This window comes from Mirounga leonina, unplaced genomic scaffold (assembly GCF_011800145.1).
Source record: "Mirounga leonina isolate KUSES-001 unplaced genomic scaffold, KU_Mleo_1.0 Mir_53, whole genome shotgun sequence".
In the NCBI taxonomy this organism is placed as follows: Eukaryota; Metazoa; Chordata; class Mammalia; order Carnivora; family Phocidae; genus Mirounga; species Mirounga leonina.
Window position 1 is genome coordinate 42,232,001 of NW_023270807.1, and position 23,457 is coordinate 42,255,457.

General features: G+C 36.6%; 1 protein-coding gene across 1 annotated transcript in view; it reads right to left on the reverse strand.

The window, feature by feature from the left end:
- ME1 (malic enzyme 1) overlaps positions 1-23,457 on the reverse strand; it is a 201,644-nt gene that overhangs the window by 95,213 nt on the left and 82,974 nt on the right. The window contains exons 5-6 of the mRNA XM_034991102.1: positions 19,676-19,837; positions 2,702-2,805 (exon numbers count right to left, since the gene is read on the reverse strand). Coding sequence (XP_034846993.1) covers positions 2,702-2,805; positions 19,676-19,837 — 266 coding nt within the window. The remainder of the gene's footprint in view (positions 1-2,701; positions 2,806-19,675; positions 19,838-23,457) is intronic.

Consider the following 23,457-nt stretch of genomic DNA (forward strand, 5'->3'; position numbering starts at 1 on the left):
GGGCACAGAGTTGACAGTCATACCAGAAGACCAAAAGCATCTATATGCCATCACCCTCCTCGTTAGAGTAAAGGCATTTGGAAGTCAGTAATAAATGGAGCCTTGGCCAAAGTCTAGCTCATAATGGGTCCATTCATTAGGACCACAGACTGGCCTGGTGATTTTCTCAGTCCCCAAATGTATAATCAGAATAGACTAACATGATTAGTAAGTCCCACAACACCCATATCAAGTCCTTGGCCTATGAAGTAAAGAGTATAATTATGAAAAAAGTCAAGAGGAAGAATCTGAAACTGCCCCACCCAACACTGAGAATGTAGTAAGTAAAAAAACCAATATAGTATTGGGGGGGCGGAGACTGGCAGAAATTAGTGTCCCCGTAAGTATCTAACTGGCACACAGGGATGATTCTAATGAAGTTATCCAAGGCTGTTGGTGGTTCTACGGTGAAGCTCGACTTCTCCCTTTATCCACTCCCATTACCCACTTTATCCTTCTCCCTTTATCCACTCCTTCTGTCCCCTCCCTTCCAAAGGGGTTCATTCCAAGGGCACTCCTTAATCAACTCCATCTTAGAAAGTGATTCCTGAGTAGCTCAACTTGCAACAGTCATTTTTCACCTTGAATTTAGGTTACATTTTCTTTTTAAATAATCTTGGGCTTATCTTTAGGACCACTTCCCAATTTAATTGGGTAGTGCTAGGTGTCGCTTCTAGAAAACTTTTCCCAAAGCAGCAGCATGTTAGAAACTATTTTTGAAAAGTCTTTGTGATTCTTCTCTGGGAAGAGTCTATGGCATAACTCCTGATCTATAGGTGCTCTCTGCATTTAAAATTATTGACTTTTGTCAATCCTCATTTCTTTATCAAAGATCTTAGGTAATCCTTCAATTCACTATTTTTTTTAAAAAAGCTTTTCTGACTCTATACTGACACAGAGCATTCAAAATTAGCTCAAATCTCATTTTCTGAGGAAAGCTTCTCATCAATTCCAAATGGAATTATTTCTATTTTCATTTCATCAGCACTTAAGTATATAGGCCATATAAACGATGCTCATAAACTTGTTTAACAGTTTCTTTGTAAGTATACTGAAGTTGTATATATAAAGATAGTCTCTACTTACACAGACAATAAAAACAAATAATTAAAGAGGGCACGTATTGCATGGAGCACTGGGTGTTATACGCAAACAATGAGTCATGGAACACTACATCAAAAACTAATGATGTAATGTATGATGATTAACGTAATAAAAAAAATAAAAACAAATATGATAAGAATTGCATTTCCTTTTTCTTTTACATAGCGTCACAATGTTCTCTATATAATCTCCTGATTAATGTTACTATCTAAAGAGTTACGGGTAATTTCAAAACATTACATTATATATGAGAAACTACTAGATATTAACTGTACCATGCAATCTTGAGCTTAAACTGTACAGTTCCTCAACTATTTTTATGATTAAGTACAGCTTAACCAAATAAGTTAATAATTACAATAAATAAATCAGGCCCATGTTTTTAAAAAGTAGCCCATACTAACTGGCAAATATACCCTGCCCTGAAACTTTAGGCAATGAGAGGTTCAATATATTCTAAATATTGTGCAAGCTGATGAAAGCACTTTCTGCTGTTGCATACAACTTCTTAAAATTAAACCTTATAATTAAAAAACCCTGAACGATGTCTCTAGTTACAGCTGGTTCTAGTGATGAGTTTATTTCTACGAAAAACCAAGGCAGCATACAGGTTTTAAAATAGTCCATGGTTTTTGTGGCTGTATAGTAACCAATGGGATGGCTGTCTCATTAGTGTGACAAAATTCTCTCAGAATACATTACTAAATTATGGTGGGAGTCTCTTTGCTGAAAGAAAAAAAAATTGGAAAACTTTATAGTAGCACTTGGCCCACAATTAAATGTTACCTAAATTAAGTGTAATAGAGTACTGCATTTTAACCAAAGAGTAGACATTTAATCAGAGACTCACGAACTGTTGATTGGATGTCCTGGTTCTTAAACACCATTCTGGACTTGTGGATTATACTAACTCACATTCAGTCCCCACTTCCTACCACAAAAGGGTCAAATATACCCTCAAAGATGACTGGAGATCACATTTTATTAGCAGCCAGAAACAAAATACAGACTGCCAATCATAAAATGGCTTACTTGGGTAATTTGGTCAGTGACCACTGCCTTATTCACCATAATCATGCATTTCAATAACCACACGATCTAAAGATATTCATAAAAGTATCTTCAGGGATAGCAACAAAGACAACCTTTTTTGAGATAGATGCATGACTTTATCATTTGGTCACTAATAATTAAGACAGTATGTGTGTATGCATTTCATACAAATAATTTCTCTTTTTTTTTAAGTTTTTTTTAATTTATTTATTTGACAGAGACACAGCGAGAGAGGGAACACAAGCAGGGGGAGTGGGAGAGGGAGAAGCGGGCTTCCTGTGAGCAGGGAGTCCAATGCGGGGCTTGATCCCAGGACCCTGCAATCATGACCTGAGCCGAAGGCAGACGCTTAATGACTGAGCCACCCAGGCGCCCCTACACAAATCATTTCTAATTACTAAACATACTACACCAAAGTTGGATACCTTTATAGTTCATTATGTTAGGTTATTTTTAAATTTTTGAAATTCAATTCAAATACAGATAAAATAAAGATTATACATACTTGGAAGAAACTGCCTCCATGAATTCATCCAAAAAATCATCATATTCAGGACCTCTCACTCTTCTCTGCCGTAGCCCAATGTACAATGGATCTTTGAGTAAATCCTATTAAAAAAAAGTTACCACAGATATAGAAGTAATGATAGGATGTCATTCACACTTTCTGAGCTCAGTTTCCTCATCTACAGAAGGAGAGAAATGGAAATAAAATCTTTCCATACTGAGTGAGAATTAACCTACAGTATTATTTTGTATTACACAGAATATGTCTATAGTATTTATATGTCAAATAAGAAAAAGAATTACTAAACATTAAAACATTCTGCCTTATCTGGGGGAAATAAAAGGAATTAAAATCTTTCAGTGGTGCTAATTAGAAAAGTTCAATTCTGATTTTACAAGCAAAGTTTATCACATAGAAAAGTAATATTGAATTTTGAAATATTAGTTTAAAAAATGGAAAGATACCAATTCTTTTCTTAGATTTGTTTCTGAAGGCAAAATCTTCAACAAACATTTTGATTATATCTTTAATATATTAACTGGCTGATGTTAAAAATAAATTTTTAGCCTTAACTAAAGGTTTCTTAAACTTTTTAAGCTTTACAAAGCTTAAGTTTTCACTAAAACTTGACAACATTACTCTGTTCAAGTTTTAGTATATGTAATACTGTTTTTTATGAGACCATTTTCATCAAGGTATAATTTATATACTATAAAATACATATATAACAAAAGCTCCCAGTAAACTAGGAATAGAAATGAACTTCCTCAACCCAACAGAGGGCATCTGTGAAAAACCCACAGCTAACAACGTATTTCATTCACAGTGAAAGACTGAATGCTATTCCCCTAAGACTGGAAACAAGACAAGAATATCTACTCTTTTTTTTTAAGATTTCATTTATTTGTCAGAGAGAGAGAGCACAAAAGCATGGGGAGGGCAGGCAGAGGGTGAAGCAGGATCCCCACTGAGCAAACAGCCCAATGCAGGACTCAATCCCAGGACCCTGGGATCATGACCTGAGCTGAAGGCAGACGCTTAACCAACTGAGCCACCCAGGCATCCCAAGGATATCTACTCTTGCTACTTCTATTCAACACTATACTGGCGACCCTAGCCATTACAATAAGGCAAGAAAAAGAAAATATAGGAATACAGATTAGAAGGAAGAAAGTAAACTTTTTATTTGTATATGCATGATCATGTACATGGAAAATATTTAAAAATCTACACACAAAATAACCCACTAGAAAAAATATGTGAATTTAACACAATAGTAGGTTCTAAGATTAACACATACAAATCAACTATATCTGTACATACTAGCAATGAACAGGTGAAAATGAAATAAAACACACAACTCCATTTATAATATCATTCCAAAATATAAAATTCATAGGGACATATTTCACAAAATATGTGTAAGCCTTATACATTGGAAACTACAAAATATTGCTGAAAGAGATTTAAAAGGACACACTGTTCTTGTGGGCTGGAAAAAAAATTTGTAATCTATGTCATGTAATAGTGAAAAAATGGACCAAACTGTTATCTTCAGTGACCTCAAAAGACAATGTACCGAAAGAACTTGTGAATCTGGTGGAAGAGATATCCGGGCAGAATGCCTAACGTGTAAGTTGGCTTCTCATAGCTGTATGATAAAGTCAAAACAGGGATGAGATGGAGAAGTAAAGTCTAGCCTGTGAGCAAAAACTAAAGACAATATAGAGGGCACAGGACTTGCTTGTAAAAGATTTCCAAAGTAAAAGAAGGCCTACAATCAAAGACCAAGTGTGTAGCTGGAACACCTTTTGTGAAAAACTAATTTAAAGTGGAGCCCAACAGATCACCATGGCTAGCTAAAAAGAGCTGGTTCTGCAGCACACTGACACGCCAGTCAATATAGGGAGGTCTGTTTTGAAAAGAATTGTAAGTCCTTTCTCTAACAGGGTAGACACTGGTCTGATACATAGAAAGCCTAAAAAATATTTAAGGGTACTGCACTATTGAGATGATTTGGGACAGAGACACGTCAAAATGAACATTCTACTCTGGGCCCCCAACTTTCCACAGGCAGAAAGCAGACAGAGAAAGCTATTCAGTGGCAGCACCACCATGTCTTATGGAAAAGGAAAGATATCTCAAAGGACAGAGCCAAGAGCTCAGAGAGCAGATCCAAAAGCCTAAAAGTACAACAAACTATAGAACCACTCTAAGGAAACAGAACTAGGCCCCATTCAAAAAATATCCCCTGACCCGGGGAAGGTGGCCTGGCAACTTGAGTCCAGGGGCAATTCAGAATTGCCATGAACCACTGAGGGCAATATGATGCCCAGTCCTCCCATTTTGAATTGAAGTGTGGATTATGGTTATTCTGTCCCTGCCTCACCACTGAACGGCGACAAGGACCCACACCAAGGAGCAGAACACAAGAAGCTTCATTTGCATCTAGAACTTATTTAAATGACAGGACCCTGAACTTTGGGCCTGCTGTTGTTAGTGGGATGAAACTTCTGGGAACCTAGGATGGAGATGTGCATATTTTACATGTGAAATGTGAACAATTTGTGAAGGATGAGAATCTAGATGGAGAAAGGCTGTGCCAAGCATCCCGGCCTTCCTAGCCATCCCAGTGAATCCTAAACATTAATAAAACAGTGATTGTTTTAAGTCACTAAATTTGGAGGTGGTTTGTTATGGATGAATGATGTTTTTGCAGGTGTTGTGATGTCAAAAGGTTAAACCATTTGAATGATCTGAGTTGGGATTTGCTTAAAGCCAAAAGAAATTATAGCCCAGTTCATACCTATTGTCCTAGTATAATTATCAACAGCATCCTCTTTCAGTGTGTTTGGCCAATAGATTCTGTGGTCATCCAACTTACACTGCACAACAATGAGTTAAGGCTTTCCAGCTAGCTGTAAGTTAACATATTTAATCATATAAATGTATTTCAGATAAAATGTAAAATCTGAAACAGTGCTGCTGTAAAGCCCAGCTATTTTGTGAGGCCTAAAATCTTTAAGCAGTCTACTGGCAGGCTTCTGAATGACTGAGGTTGAAGCACCAATGAGCTACTAGTGGCTGCCAGAATGAAAATATTTTCTCCATGTCTGGAATATATTTGGACTTCTAAAATGTGAATTAGAGAAAGAACACAATTGAGAAAAGATGCTATGGGTTTTGCCTTTTCTCTCATTCTTTCCCATGCTAATAATTAAAGTAAAATTCATAAAGAAGTCTGACTACAGTGAAGAGTCAATTAGGAAGACTTATGAATACTTTATCTCGTTATCTTTGAATTAAATCAGGAAGTGATAAAATTCTTCCAGTCATAATGTCCCTGCCAAAGTTACTGTTTTTTAAAAATTTCATGATAATTAAGGCTTGCACAATGAGTGCATTCTTGGAAATCTGGCTGACCAAAAAAATTAGTATCTACAAAAAGCAATTTAACAAGATTACCCAGTTTTGATAATGGCTCCACAGACCAAATAGCCTGGCACAGAAGTGATATTAACTCATTGGATTAAAAACTTCTTGTGGCCAAGAGTAAACACTTAAGAGATCTTTGTTGGAGAATAAATGAAAGACTTGAAATTAAGCAAGCACTTAAAAAAGGTTAGGCTTCCTTTAGCAAGAAGTGTCATATACAATACATGTGGTGTCACCAAAGACTTAGAAGCATGAAAGAAGGGAAGAGTAGGGGAAAAATAGTAAAAGACAAAATATATAGGAATAGAAGAGAGTTCCAAAAAGGAGATAAGGAGGGAATACACTGGTGAAGGTAATTACTTACTCATTAGAAATATCTCAATTCTAGAAACTTGGAAATTTTTATTTGAAGTATTCATTTATTTAATGTTAACAGAAATCATTATCAACTCTCACCTGTTCTAGTTTCTTACATTCCTACCTTTCCAATCTGGAGTTTGAGAATTAAAAAATATTTTCTTAAGAATGAAAAAAATCATTTATTTTTCATTCCTAAATAGACGGTGTGTGTTTAGGGTTGCCAGGTATCCTATATATGTGGACATGTCCTGAATTTCATGATTTTTATCCTGTGTCCTGGATCGACATTGTCAGAACACCCTAAATATTCTGTATTCAGCTTTTTTTCAATAAATTACAAAAATTTAGTAGTCAGAAAAAATATTTTTTAATATTTTAGGGTCTTCTTTATCATTAAAAAAGCAATATTGCCTATCAGAAAATTTCAGAGGACTGAAAAGTAAAATTAAAAACAAAGAATACCAATAATTTCTACCCACCATTAGCATCTCGATGCATATTCTTCTAGGTCCTTTTCCCTATGTCTATGCATGTAGAATACTATCTCTCTAAATGTGTGACAATATCATAGACTGTTTTATAACCCCTTTACACAGAGGAATATATTATGAAAAGTTTTCATGTCACTAGATGAACATTTTAAAAGCTTGCAAACTGTATTGAAACTCTGCCCTCCTAGAGAGGGTGAACAAATTAATCTCCTAACCCAGTGACATCTAAGTACAGATCTTCCTGAACTTACAATAGAATTACATCCCAATAAGCCCATCATAAATTGAAAATATCTTAAGTAAAAAATGCATTGAATACACCTAACCTACTGAACATCATAGCTTAGTCCAGCCTCCCTTAAATGTGCTCAGAACACTTATATTAGGCTACGCTTGGGCACAATCATTGCAAAAAGCCTACTTTATAATAACGTGCTGGATATCTCATGTAATTTCTTGAATACTACACTGAACAAAAGAATGATTGTCTGGGCACAGAATGGTTATAAGTGTATTGGCTGTTTAACCTCAAGAACACATGGCTGACTAGGAGCTGTGGCTCGCTGCCTCTGGCCAGCATCATGAGAGAGAGATCATACCACATACCACAGCCTGGAAAAAGATCATAATTCAAAATCTGAAGTATAGTTTCTACTGAATGCATATAGCTTTGGCACCATTGTGAAGTCCAAAAATCCTAAGTCAGACCATCATAAGTCAGGAACTGTGTATCTATTTTGTTGCAGCATCAGGTAAAAGTATTATCTTTCCATATATATGTGTATATGTATATGAAATATACACATAAATATATAATATACAAGTATTAAATATATAATATATATATTTGCATATATAAAATGTTGTCAAATAGCATTCATTTTTATTTCTCTTCTAACACTGTTGAATACTTTTTATAAGTTTATTGACCATTTTTATTTCTTCATTTGTAAATTATCTGTGCCCACATGCCCTTAGGCAATTTTTATATTTCACATTTGACTTTTCTTATTGCCTTGAAAGTGCTCTCTGAATATTAAGATTATTAATGTTTATCTGCCATGTTATGAACATTCCCCACTTTAGCATTTATTTTAAAAATTTTATTTATAATATACAGATAATCATCTTCTTTGTTGCCATTTACTCATTTTCATATGAAAAAATCAGGTTCTGTAAAGAATATATAATTTTGGCTGTTTTGCTGGCTCATATCTTCAATACAATTATGGAAACTAACTGCCAGGGTACCTGGGTGGCTTAGTCTGTTAAGCGTCTGACCCTTGGTTTCGCTTCAGGTCATGGTCTTGCAGTCCTGGGATCGAGCCCCATGTCAGGCTCTGCACTCAGTGCGGAGTCTGCCTCAGACTCTCTCTACCTCTCCCTTCCATTCACTCTTTCTCTCTCTCTCTCTCTCTCAAATAAATAAATAAATAAAAGGAAACTAGCTGCCAACATTTAGCCAAGCATCTGAGGCATAAATTTTTAAATACTGCATAAAAGCAATACTTTAAATGTCAGCATGCATATGAGCTGGCATGAATCTTAAAAAGTGGTAGAAATAAAAATGATTAAAATCTGACTGTGATTCAGTTAAGGCTGGAACAGGGCCCAGGATTTTGCATTCTTAACACAAGCCCCTGGTAATTCTGAAGTGGTTGGTTCATAGAACATATACTGAGAACCACTAATTTCAAATTTATATTATTAAGTTAAAATAAAAGTATTCTACTTCCCAAAAGATTCCTGTCTCAGGTAAATATCTTGTCTATTTTAGTTTATATAATGAGTATTCCTAAAATATACCACAAATTTCAAGGACTTCCTGATAGTTTCAGTGCATATAAAGCCAAACTGAAGAAAGGCCCCATCTCGTTCCCAAGACATTGGTGTAGTATCTCAAAAAACAAAGAAATTCTTGATACAATTACATTATCATCTAATTTAGAGAGGGTGAGATAAAAAGAGACAGCAAAGAGTAAGCCCATGACACTACAAACTGAAAGCGTGGAAACTGAGGGACCTTCTTCTCTCCTCTGGCTTTATGTAATGATTAGTGCTCATTCCAGTGCAGGACCACTTGTCTGAAATGACAAGCAATTCCATACTATGAAAGGAAAAAGACAGCAAAGGAGAGTGGAGGGACAAATGATGACATTCTGGCTGGGGCTCTGTGGTAGGCAGAATGACGACTTCCCTGTAAATATGTTACCTTATGTGGCAAAAGAGACTGCAGATGTGATTAACGGTGAGTCCTTGAGAGTAAAAAATCTTTCCTGCTGTCCTCAGAGAAAGAGCTGTGATGACAGAAGCAGAGCAAGAAAGATACTACATCCCTGGCTTGAAAATGGAAAAAGGGCACCATGAACCAAGGAACAGAGGAGGTAGTCTCCAGAAGCTAGAAAAGACAGGCTATGAAATACAGCCCTGTGGACACCTTTGATGATTTTAGCCTTATGAGACTTGTGTCAGACTTGTGACCTATAGAACTATAACGTTAATATATTTGTGTTGTTTAAAGCCACTGAGTTTGCAATAACTTTTTATGGTAGCAAGAGAAAACTAAAACAGGCCACATTTTAGTGCCAACACTAGTTTCTGACATAGGGCAGCTACATGTGACAGAAAGTCTATTAGGTTTTTCTTTCCCTTCAGTTTCTCTCCATCATAGCCAGTTCATGCCAAATATGAAGAGTACTTCCTGGAACACAAGGGTGAACTTTCTAAATGGGAGGAGGCTTCAACTTTGTGACTTCAAGTTCCAGCAAGGATTCTAGATCTAGAAACACTGTATACATGAACTAAAGGCCAGACTAAATATAAAACCAGAATCAGAAATCTGAGACCTGGAGCAAGGATTTAATAAATGAAGAAAACAACTGTCCATGCCCTCTTGAAGACTAAGCAAATGTTATGGGCCAAACTGTGTCCTCACCAAAATCGTATGCTGAGGTCCTAACTCCCAAAACATCAGAATATGACTATATTTGGAAACAGAGTCTTTAAAGAGGTAATTAACTTAAATGAGGTCATTAGGCTGGGTCCTAATCAAATATAACTAGTGTTCTTATAAGAAAAAATTAGCACACAGATAAACACAGAGGAAAGATCATATGAAGACACTAGACAAAAACCAGACGAAGAAAAGCCAAGTAGAGAGACCTTAGAAGAAATTAACCCTGTTACACCTTGATCTTGGATATCTACCCTCCAGAACTGTGAGAAAACAGATTTCTATTGGTGCACCATCCAGTCTATAGTACTGCTATGGCAGCCCTAGAAAACTAAGACACCATGTAATACATGAAGCAGTCTTCAAAACCTAATAAAATCTAGACCAGCATGCAGGGGACACAAGGAACATCTACTCACATCTTTAGTCAAATAGCAAACTTTGATATTTGTCACTTATAAAAGGAAAAGAGACAAATAATAAACATAATTACTATGAAAAGATTTTGTAACAATGATTTAAAAAGAAACTGATATGCTCTTTTTTTTTTTTTAAGATTTTATTTATTTATTTTACAGAGAGAGAGCGAGCCAGAGAGCACAAGTGGAGGGATTGGGGAGAAGCAGGCTCCCCGCTGGTGACCTGAGCCGAAGGCAGATGCTTAACCATCTGAGCCACCCAGGAGCCCCACTACGGTATGCTCTTAAAAGAAAATTGAAGAAAATTTACTTCAGGTAACAGAAGTAAACTGTATATAGCTACAATTTCACAAGTAACATAAAGAAAATGTTAACTGTGAAATAACAAATGAAAGATAATATGGAAACACAAACACCCTACCTAAATGAATGCTTTGCTTTATTAACCTAAAGAATAAGAGTATTTTTAACCAACCACTTTAATGATTTGTTTTCATTGTCTCTGGCTTTTTTTTTTTTTTTTTAAGATTTTAAGAATCTCTATACACAATGTGGGACTTGAGCTTACAACCCCATGATCAAGAGCCGCATGCTCTACTGACTGAGCCAGCCAGGCGCCCAATCAATGTTTTTATTCTTTAAACATCCTTTAGGTGAAAGCTGCAGAGATTAAAGAAGTCAGGCCAAGTGTGAGCTTACAGCAAGTGAAGAATGTCCTATCAATTGGCTCCTCATTTCTTTCCTGTTTTCATTACTACTCAACATAGGTATTTATGATAAAAGAGGAAAGTGTTTATAAAAAAGGAATCTAGTTCTCATTAAACTTTGCTAGAGTACTCTGGATAAGAAAATAAGTGGTGTTATCAATTTGTTTTTATATTTTTACGATGAGGTGTAAAATTGGACAGAGATTCACAAAAGAGATGAGATTAAAAGTTTTTACAACAGGTAGAAAAAAGTTTTTACCACAGGAATGTTTTTACTGAAAGCAGCTTTCCACATGTGAAACTGGAACATAAAGCAGCAACATAAAAACTCCATTACATTTTACACTTAGTCATATTTTAGTGAATTAAATTTTCTATGTCTTTTCAGTAAAGCAGCAGTACAAAATAAAAAGAATAAAGTATCAGAATGAATTAAATAAGAATATTAAGAGTTAACAACTCCTCTCACTCTAAATATTTTTCTATTCTCCCTTACGTATTAACTAAGAGCTATAAACATAAAAATTTAGGTTAGATTGCTTATAAGTTAGGATGTTACTAACAGCGGTGCCTGGGTGGCTCAGTCGTTAAGCGTCTGCCTTCGGCTCAGGTCATGATCTCAGGGTCCTGGGATCGAGCCCCGCATCGGACTTCCTGCTCAGCAGGAAGCCTGCTTCTCCCTCTCCCACTCCCCCTGCTTCTGTTCCCTCTCTCGCTGTGTCTCTATCTGTCAAATAAATAAATAAAATCTTAAAAAAAAAAAGAATGTTACTAACATATTTTGAACACCAGTAGCTCACAAGAGAAAAAGAAAGCCATGTGTTGGCAATTCCAGACTTCAAGCTCTATTACAAAGCTGTAATCATCAAGACAGTATGGTACTAGCACAAAAATAGACACACAGATCAATGGAACAGAACAGAGAACCCAGAAATGGACCCTCAACTCTATGGTCAACTAATCTTCAGGAAAGCAGGAAAGAATATCCAATGAAAAAGGTTATCTCTTCAACAAACGGTGTTGGGAAAATTGGACAGCCACTTGCAGAAGAATGAAACTGGACCATTTCCTTACACCACACACAAAAATAGACTCAAAATGGTTGAAAGACCTCAATGTGAGACAGGAGTCAATCAAAATCCTTGAGGAGAACATAGGCAGCAACCTCTTCGACCTCAGCCGCAGCAACTTCTTCCTAGAAACATCGCCAAAAGCAAGGGAAACAAGGGCAAAAATGAACTATTGGGACTTCATCAAGATAAAAAGCTTTTGCACAGCAAAAGAAATAGTCAACAAAACCAAAAGAAAACCGATAGAATGGGAGAAGATATTTGCAAATGACATATCAGATAAAGGGCTAGTATCCAACATCTATAAAGAACTTATCAAACTCAACACCCAAAAGAACAAATGATCCAATCAAGAAATGGGCAGAAGACATGAACAGACAGTTTTCCAAAAAAGACATCCAAATGGCCAAGAGACACATGAAAAAGTGCTCAACATCGCTCAGCATCAGGGAAATCCAAATCAAAACCTCAATGAGATACCACCTCACACCAGTCAGAATGGCTAAAATTAACAAGTCAGGAAATGATAGATGTTGGTGGGGATGCGGAGAAAGGGGAACCCTCCTACACTGTTGGTGGGAATGCAAGCTGGTGCAGCCACTCTGGAAAACAGTATGGAGGTTCCTCAAAAAGTTGAAAACAGAGCTACCTTACGACCCAGCAATTGCACTACTGGGTATTTACCCCAAAGATACAAATGTAAGGATCCGAAGGGGTACGTGCACCCTGATGTTTATAGCAGCAATGTCCACAATAGCCAAACTGTGGAAAGAGCCAAGATGTCCATCAACAGATGAATGGATAAAGAAGATGTGGTATATACACACACACACACACACACACACACACACACACACACACACACAATGGAATATTATGCAGCCATCAAAAGGAATGAAATCTTGCCATTTCCAACAACGTGGATGGAACTGCAGGGTATTATGCTGAGCGAAATAAGTCAATCAGAGAAAGACATGTATCACATGATCTCACGGATATGAGGAATTCTTAACCTCAGGAAACAAACTGAGGGTTGCTGGAGTGGTGGGGGGTGGGAGGGATGGGGTGGCTGGGTGATAGACATTGGGGAGGGTATGTGTTATGGTGAGCGCTGTGAATTGTGTTAAGACTGTTGAATCACAGACCTGTACCTCTGAAACAAATAATACATTATATGTTAAAAAAAAAAGAAGATAGTAGGAAGGGAGAAATGAAGGGGGGGAAATCAGTGGGGGAGACGAACTGTGAGAGACTATGGACTCTGAGAAACAAACTGAGGGTTCTAGAGGGGAGGGGGTGGGGGGATGGGTTAGCCTGGTGATGGGTATTAAAGAGGGCACGTACTGCATGGAGCACTGGGTGTTATACACAAACAATGAATCATGGAACACTACATCAATGTTCCATGTTCCAGTGTTCCAACTACAACTAATGATGTAATGCATGGTGATTAACATTAACATAATAAAAGAAATTTAAAAAAAAAGAAAGTCATGTGTTGGATCATTTCTATCTCTTCTAAGCAAGAGAAAAGTTAATTTAGAATCTAAATGGCTTCTATTCTTCCTGAAATGTAAATGCTTTATTGTGGTTTTTTTTTTGGTTTTTGGTTTTTTTTTTTAATTTGAGACAGAATGAGAGAGAGAGCACATGAGAGGGGGGAGGGTCAGAGGGAGAAGCAGGCTCCTTGCTGAGCAGGGAGCCCGATGCGGGACTCGATCCAGGGACTCCAGGATCATGACCTGAGCCGAAGGCAGTCACTTAACCAACTGAGCCACCCAGGCGCCCTAAATGCTTTATTGTTAATAGAATACAGTTGATATGTCTGTCCCAAAAGTGAATAAAATTATGAGAAAGTTAAGGAAAAGACAAAAATATATTCTGCTTTATAAATCCAACATACCTCTATTAGTTCTTGGGAAAGACAAGGCAGATGTGTACTTAAAAAAAAAAAAATCATTCTTCTAATGAACCAAATGAAATGTACTTTTTCTTCGCTTAGAAATTTTGAGCACCATATAACATTAGCAGAATAAACTACTGTTGCTATTGCAAATGAAACAATTTTTGTAAATTAGTTATTACAAATACCTAGGAAAGCTTTTGAATTTTTAATATTTATTTTGTAAGCAATCACATTACTGAGGGCTCTAATTTGGTCAGGATAATCTTTACCTGATTTTCTTGGGTTTCATCAATAAACTTATTACCTATAAATAATGATAACTGGGTCTCTCCAGTCAGTCAACTACCCCATTTGTTTTTCTTATCTTATTGCAAAGGCTAGCACTTTCTGAACAATCAAAGAGAATAGTGATAACAAGTGTCTTGATAATTCTTTAAAATAATGCCCCTGGGGCGCCTGGGTGGTGTAGTCAGCTAAACATCCGACTCTTGGTTTCGGCTCAGGTCATGATCTCAGGGTCGTGGGACAAAGCCCTGTTTCAGGCTCTGCACTCAGCATGGAGTCTGCTTAAAAGATTCTCTTTCCCTCTTGGTCTACCCCTCCCCCCGCCCCGCATGCGTACTCCCGCTCTCTCTCAAATAAATTTTTTAAAAACAACAAAAGAATGCCTCCATCACCATTAATTATGATGTTGCTAATGGTTTGAGTAGTTTTTGATATTAAAAGTATGCTGCAAGATTCAGTTTGCCAGTATTTTATGAAGAATTTTTGCTTCTACATCTATATTCATATAAGCTAACATTTACCAAGTGCTTACAAAATGCCAATCACAATCATAAACACTCTAAGAGCATTAAATTTTGACAACTCTGTAAGGTAGGTTCTCATTTTACATGAGGAAACTAAGGCACAGAAGAGCTAAGTAACTTTTTCAAGATTACACACCTATAATGTGGTAAAGGTAGGAACATGGGTAAACATGAGACAAATTAGCAGTTTCTTATTATGTGCTATTTTTTTTTTTTTTTACCAGGTTTGGATATCAAGCTTATGTTCTTTTCATAAAATGAAATGTGAAGCTGTGAATTTTAATATGCTCTGGAACATTTTATAGAGTACAGGAGCTACATTTCCTTAAAAGCTTGAATGATCAAATTCATAATCTTATAGGAGTTTAAAACTGAATTCTATTTAATTTAACATTAAAATTTAGACCTATTTTCCCTTTTGTGTGTTTGTCTCTTATATTTCTGTCTAATGCTTGCATAAATCTGGTGACCTGTTTCACGAGCATTCAACCATTTTGGATAGAGCCTGATCATTTTACCTAACAGCCTAGGAGCCCCAACTAATTGTGACAAGGTGGAGGCTAGCCATGCCAGTAAAACTAACCATGTGACCCAGGGTGAGGGGCTTTGGTTCAAATGTAATCAGTCAGATTGGTACCTGAGTTCACATGCACAATCAATCAATCAATCATGCCTAGGTCATGAAGCCCAATAGAAACTCTGAACTGTGGGGGTACATATCAACCCCACACATTAACACCACAGGGTAACTTGCCCCTGACTCCACAGAGAGGAAATAGAAGCTTCACCCTGGGAACCCTCTGAGACTCTCCCCTATGCCTCTCTTCCTTTTGCTGATTTTAATCTGTATCCTGTCCCTATAATGCACCATAACTGTGATTATAATAGCTTTCATTGAGATCTGTGAGTCCTTTTAGTGAATTATCAAGCCTGAGAATCACCTTTGGGGAATCTCCCCGCCAAACCTGCAGCTGGTGTCAGAAGTAAAGACAGATGTGGGGACTTTGTAGTCCGGCTAACTCCACATACAACTAAGTTATCTTTTTAAAAGGAACAAATAATTTACTCTTTTTAAAATATGAACTCTAGCTGATCACATATTAATATACATTTTCACCATTACTAAATATGATTTATAGAAAAATGGGAGTTATAAGCAGATAACAGTAATATAGAGACTAACAATATATTATAACTAGGAGAGAAATGGTTTGCTGACTGTCCCTAATAGTTTGCCAAATGTCCTTATCTAAACATTTAATATATTTTGAAACTAGTTACACATGTATCTCCTTTTTTAGCTTCAGAACATCTTGCTGGCAAGATCTTAAATTATTAACTCTCTTATTACCTAGGTTTTGCTTAGGCCTTAACAGATAGTAGGTGCTCAATATTTGTCTAATTCAAGTGAATCTATATAATGGAATTTGAAGAGTTTTGGAAAGGTCTCTCAAGCTAAAAAGATATTCTCAGTGACCTGTCAAAGAGTTAAAATTCTACTATTCATTTTTTCCCTAATATCTCCAAAAGTCCACTAGCAATAAGTAAAAAATCTCTAGAAATAACACACAGCATTTTAATAACAGATTCATTTAAATTATCAGATTATTTTCTAATTTAGTAACTTGAAAATCTTTCAAATGTAGTAAGCACCAGGCCATGTTTAATGAGAGAAGGGCAAAAGAAAGCAAGATCTACAGCAAAGCAAAGTAAGAAATTTGATGAAGGATCAGTGGATATGGATTCTGTAGGCTGAGGGGGGTAGGACACTGGACAGAAACGGAATAACATAAAAGCACTGGATGCCAAAAGAGGAAAGCAATACTAGGAATACTAGCAGATAATGTGAGAAAACTCAAGACAACTGGCCAATTTGAAAATTTTAAGACCTATTTTCATGAAATAAAGTATTTCTTAAAACTAAAACTATCTATCAGTGCAAGAATCCTAGTGTTATGGTGTAATCATTAGTGCATAACTTTATGTCCACATTACGCTGACATCTCAGTAAAAGACCCAAGTTTAGGGGTGCCTGGCTGGCTTAGTCAGTGGAGCATGTAACTCTTGATCTCAGGGTTGTGGGTTGGAACTCCACGCCGGGTGCGGAGATTACTTTAAAAAATAATAACATCTGGGCACCTGGGTGGCTCAGTTGGGTAAGCGACTGCCTTTGGCTCAGGTCATGATCCCGGAGTCCTGGGATCGAGTCCCGCATCAGGCTCCCTGCTCAGCGAGGAGCCTGCTTCTCCCTCTGACCCTCCCCCCTCTCATGTACTCTCTCTCTCATTCTCGCTCTCTCAAATAAATAAATCTTTAAAAAATAATAATAATAATAATAAAATCTTTAAAAAACAAAACAAAAACCCAAATTTAAAACTGAATTCTTAATATCTTTGCATGCCTTTCTCATCACTCCTCACTCCTCTTCATCTCTCCCTAAAATTCTTAAGATGTTCCTCAGATTTTGTAATTTTAAAGATTTTATTTATTTACTTATTTGAGAGAGAGAGAGCGCACAAGCAAAAGAACATGAGTAGGGAGAGTGGCAGAGGGAGAGGGAGGAGCAGACTCCCCACTAGCAGGGAGCCCGATGCGGGGCTTAATCCTGGGACTCCAGGATCATGACCTGAGCCGAAGGCAGATGCTTAAGTGACTGAGCCACCAGGCGCCCCCAGATTTTATAATTTTAAACTTTATTTGATGTCACTGTCATTTACCACAGAAGAATGTTTTTTAAATATACAAAAAAATAAAGAGAAAATCTTAATGTTCAATGTATATACATAATTTTTGGGTGACTGTTCTAAGAGGTCAGCTTTGATAATTTCTAAGTCATTTCTATTAGTATTGAAAAAGAAAATATTGGATAAGCAGTGTGCTTTTATCAAAATGTTTCCTTTATAAAGGTTAAATGAGCACTCACATACATAGGAAGTCAAGTATTATAACTTTCTTTATTAATGAATATCAAAACTGTTCAAGTTAATATTATACTATTAATGGGTCAATTGCTTTAGAAGGGAACCAAAGACTATAAAAACTACATATTTTACCTTTAATTTCTGTATCTATCACAATAACCGAACCTAAATATTAGCAATAAAGGATGAGCAAAAATATGTACTGATATACAACTTTAAGATTCTAAAATACTGATGCAGGAATGAGAAACAATAAATTCCAAATCATCAGGGGCACCTGAGTGGCTTAGTCGGCGAGGCATCCAACTCTTGATTTGGGTTCAGGTCAGGATCCCAGGGTCCTGGGATCGAGTCCTGTGTCCAGCTCCCCGCTCAGCAGGGAGTCTGCTTGTCTCCCTCTCCCTTTGCCCCTCCCCCAGAGCTCTCTCTAAAATAATAAATAAACCTTTAAAAATATATAAAAAATAAAAAATACATCAGATAAAGGGCTAGTATCCAAAATCTATAAAGAACTTATCAAACTCAACACCCAAAGAACAAATAATCCAATCAAGAAATGCGCAGAAGACATGAACAGATATTTCTGCAAAGAAGACATCCAAATGTCCAACAGACACATGAAAAAGTACTCAACATCACTTGGCATCAGGGAAATCCAAATCAAAACCTCATGAGATACCACCTCACACCAGTCAGAATGGCTAAAATTAACAAGTCAGGAAACAACAGATGTTGGCAAAGACGCGGAGAAAGGCAAGGATGCAGAGAAAGGATCCTACACTGTTGGTGGGAATGCAAGCTTGTGCAGCCACTCTGGAAAACAGTATGGAGGTTCCTCAAAAAGTTGAAAATAGAGCTACCTTACAACCCAGCAATTGCACTACTGGGTAATTACTCCAAGGATAAAAATGTAGTGATCCAAAGGGGCACGTGCACTCTAACGTTTATAGCAGCAATGTCCACAATAGCCAAACTATAGAAAGAGCCTAGATGTCCATCAACAGATGAATGGATAAAGAAGATGTGGTGTATATATATATATATACACAATGGAATATTATGCAGCCATCAAAAAAATGAAATCTTGCCATTTGCAATGACGTGGATGGAACTAGAGGGTGTTATGCTAAGCAAAATAAGTCAATCAGAGAAAGACAATTACCATATGATCTCACTGATATGAGGAATTTGAGATACAAGACAGAGGATCATATGGGAAAGGAGGGAAAAATCAAACAAGACAAAACCAGAGAGAGACAAACCATAAGAGATTCTTAATCTCAGGAAACAAACTGAGGGTTGCTGGAGTGGAAGGGGGTGAGGGGGATGGGGTGGCTGGGTGATGAGACATTGGGGAGGGTATGTACTATGGTGAGTGCTGTGAATTGTGTAAGACTGATGAATCACAGACCTGTACCCCTGAAACAAATAATACATTATATGTTAATAAAAAAAATTTTTTTAATTAAATTAAAAATAAAAATAAATCCCAAATCATCTACCACAGGTTTAAAACAGACTTTTAGAACAAGATTTCATAGTGATTAAACTTAGTCCTTTGGGATTAGTTCCTACATAGTACCAAAACAGTAATTTTGAAAAGAAACTATGATCTTCCGAAGTAAAATATACACTCTATAGACTGATGGTGTGAATGTTCATCAAAGAATAAAGCACTAAACATGCTGGTAAAAGATCGATCACATTATAGAAAAGGGGAAGAAAAAAGGAAAAGAGAAAGAATAAACTTCTTGTAATAGTTGGGGGATGAGTTTGAGGAGGGAGGAAGAACCAGACAGAAAAGAATGCATGTCATGAAGTTCTGGAAAAAAGCTCAAAATATAAGAGCTGGTGCTATTTTTTAAGGTGTACAGCTGTCTTACAGACCTAAATTGTTTACCTTATTTTCTGTTCCCACGTCCAGAGTAATGGGCAGACATTCTTGAGGATTCATCCCTCCGCAGGCTGTATACAGCGCCAGCTTACCCACAGGGATGCCCATTCCATTACAGCCAAGGTCTCCCAAGCCAAGAATACGCTCTCCGTCGGTCACCACAATAGCCTAGAAGAGAAAAAAAAGTGCCTCCTAATAGATGTTTACAAATCCAGGGGCACAGTTCCTTGTCTCTGCTTCTGAAGTTAATACTTACGTGATAGAATATTAAGCTGTCAAAAAATATAAATTGAATATACATCTAAGAGATTTCATATGATCTTAAGTGTGGATGATTGGAGAGAAGAAATAAAGTTGATATATATTTTTAAATGATTTTTTAAAAATACAGATATATGATTACTTTGGTCAGTGAAGAAAGAAGAGACGGTACACACATAAAGATTCAAATGTCTTTGGGGCAAGTGGGAAGAGTACAGGGAATCAGGAGCTAAAAGTGGGAACTAAAGTGAAACCAGTCCCATACACTTTGAGCATAATTTTGGGAGTGCCCTTGTTAAATAATGCGTAATTGTTAAGTAGCCCCCAAATGCTTTGATGTTTAGTTTATGCATCTTGGCACCATCCTCCTATTTTCACAGCAATGTTGATCCATCCTCTTTAACTCCTACAACCACTGGATATTTTTCTACCATTTCTGAAATATACAGAGTACATACAGTCTGCTACTTCTCTTACCTGATAATCTTCCACTAGGCTTAATGAATTTTGTTTAGTTTCTTTCCAATCACCCTGAATATCTATGAGCCATCCATTTTAATCATGAGGAGATTTTATTTCTATTTTATTTGATATCTGTACAAAATTAACACATCTAACATCCTTGTTCTGTGATTCATGGCCATTATATTTAAGCAAAACCAATCTTGTGAAACACAATTTATTAGATTTTCTCTAAATTCCTACACTCATCGCTTCCATGCAGCCTTGGGAAAATGTCAGTCATTTGACCTTAAACAGATGAATTAAATCTTCTGTTTCTTATTTGTAAAACGGGAATAATAAAGGTACTTTTCAGAAGAGCTGCATAAAAATAGGAACCAACTCTTTTGTTCACTACTGTACACCAACACCATGCACAGCATTTGGCACATAGTAAACAATGAATAAACATTAGTTAATTGAATAAATCTGTGATTCAATAAAATGAGAACATGATACACAAAGTACTTACCATACATAATACCTGGTACATCGCAAATTCTCAACAAATTGTAGCTATCAAGACTACTATTACCATCAAGAGCATTATGCAGAGTCATGGTATATCAGAAGGGGAATTTAGAGTATATTCAGTCCTTCCCTCTTATTTTATAGATTAGGAAACTGAAGATCAGAGAACTGAAATCATCTGCCTAAGGTGGTTGACCTGGTTAATACCAAAGAATGGGAAACTGGGTACGTTAACTCCTAGTACAATGCTTTTCCACTATACCATAGTGTGGAACATATTTTAAAGTATACTTTTGAGATCTTTTTAATTTTCTCTTTTTTTTTTAAAGATTTTATTCATTTGAGAGAGACAATGAGATAGAGAGAGAGAGCATGAGAGGGGGGAGGGTCAGAGGGAGAAGCAGACTCCCTGCTGAGCAGGGAGCCCAATGCGGGACTCGATCCCAGGACTCCAGGATCATGACCTGAGCCGAAGGCAGTCGCTTAACCAACTGAGCTACCCAGGTGCCCAAGATCTTTTTAATTTTCTGTTCACCTATATTATGCAGCTCCTAAAGAACTGCCTTAAAAATAAAATACATTTGAGAAGTGGGTGAAAATGATTTTTGCATACCCCATAAAGCTGACCTCTGTCAAATTTTCCATGTCTAATTGCAAAGGGTCAATAGGTTATGCTGTTTTGAAGAAGGCAACTTGATACCACTGGTTTAGTTGGCTCTGATTTAAGATAAGAAAGATAAATACTACAGAAAATTGTAACTTTGCTTTTTAAATTAAAACCAAATTGTCAAAGTCCAAATACTGCACACACATTTTTGACATTGTTCTATTTATCATGCTATCACAGAGGTACTTTTATCTATCACTGACAATGTATACTTTTCCCAGGGAGTTGCTAATTGTGATTTTCACCTGTTTCAACATTTTTGAAAAAGGAGTTGAAAATAACATTTCACTTATTTTTTATAACACATCTAAGTTAAACTAAATCTATTTCTTGTATATGTATACATATACATCTAAGTTAAACTAAATCTATTTCTTGTATATGAAGTCAAGGAAAAGTGTTATTTTTCTTCAGTTCTTCATAAGCTTTATTCCCTAAGCTCTCCTCTCATCCTGAGCTATTAATTTTATTATATAAATATGCCATGGACATTTATATAGGTGGTAGTTATTTGAGTAATTTTTTTTTAAAGATTTGCTTATTTATTTGAGAGAGAGAGAGAAAGAGGGAGCATGAGGAGGGGAGCGGCAGAGGGAGAGAGAGAGAATCCCAAGCAGGCTCCACACCCAGCATGGAGCCCAACATGGGACTCAATCTCAGGACCCCGAGAGCATCATGACCTGAGCTGAAATCAAGAGTTGGATGCTCAACCAACTGAGCCACCCGGGCCCCTCTAGTAATTTTTAAACTCTGTTTTGAGGCATTTGCTATTTTATCTGTGTATGCCTTGTTACAAATGTACATTTGTAGCATTAATTCACAAACATCTCAACATTAAAGTGTAGATTTTAATAGTGAAGGAATCCTCTGAAAAACAAAAAATGTGCCATCTACATAGTTTATCATTAAAGTGACATTCCCTCGGCTTTTGTTTTTACCTACTTCATCTCCTGCTTAAGGAAAATAAAGCATCTGGATGTCTTCTACACAATAATGAAGTCACAAGAGGAGGATTATCTCAGTAGGACAACCATACTTCTCTCAATGATATCTGCATCTCAGAAATTTCATCTTCATGCTACTGTGTCAATTATTACCTGGGCATTAGCTGACTAGTAACTCTGCATGAAGTATGCAGGGGTTCTCCTGAGCACACACAGACACCCTCACTGTGTGTCCTGTCTTCATTCCTTCTTTTCCTTCCCCAGGGCCTTTCTGCTGTGGCCTACACCTGGATGCACAACTCTTGCCTCTTCCCCTTTGTCTCAGAAGCCTTCCTCAAATATTACTTACATGAAGTCATTTCTGTCTGTAAATATGACCTTCTATTATTTCAAGTCTAAATCCCTCTTGATGAATTTCAAGACCTTTCATAATAATTTGAGCACTTCTTACTTAAGCCATCTTAATCCCACTATTTCCATATTAACACTTAGCTTTAGTTAGGCCAGCCAATTAATTCACTTATGGCACAAAACCACGCCATTCTCTTCTGGAACTAGAGTCTTACATTCATCTGTTCCCTTCTTCAGATAATATCTTCTTCCCTTTCTAATTTTCAAAGGCTAACTTTAAAGACCAACTTTGGTACAAAAATTTCTTACCTGTTTCAGCCTTCTCTGAATGATCGTCTCCTCTGAGTGAATACGGCATTTATAATTTACACCAGTTCATTGATATATTGTCTAATAATTGATTGCCTTTGTTTCATGCATGCTTGCAACTACACAGTAGAGACCATATCTTACTCTTCAATACTCTATTACAATAAACAGCTGCCATTTAAGTGCCTAGCATGTGCCAGATACTATACTAGGCTTTTAAAATAATAGTATAGTTAGGATCAGCAATATCAGTGAGGGCCCAATTTTAAAAGTTAAAAGAATAA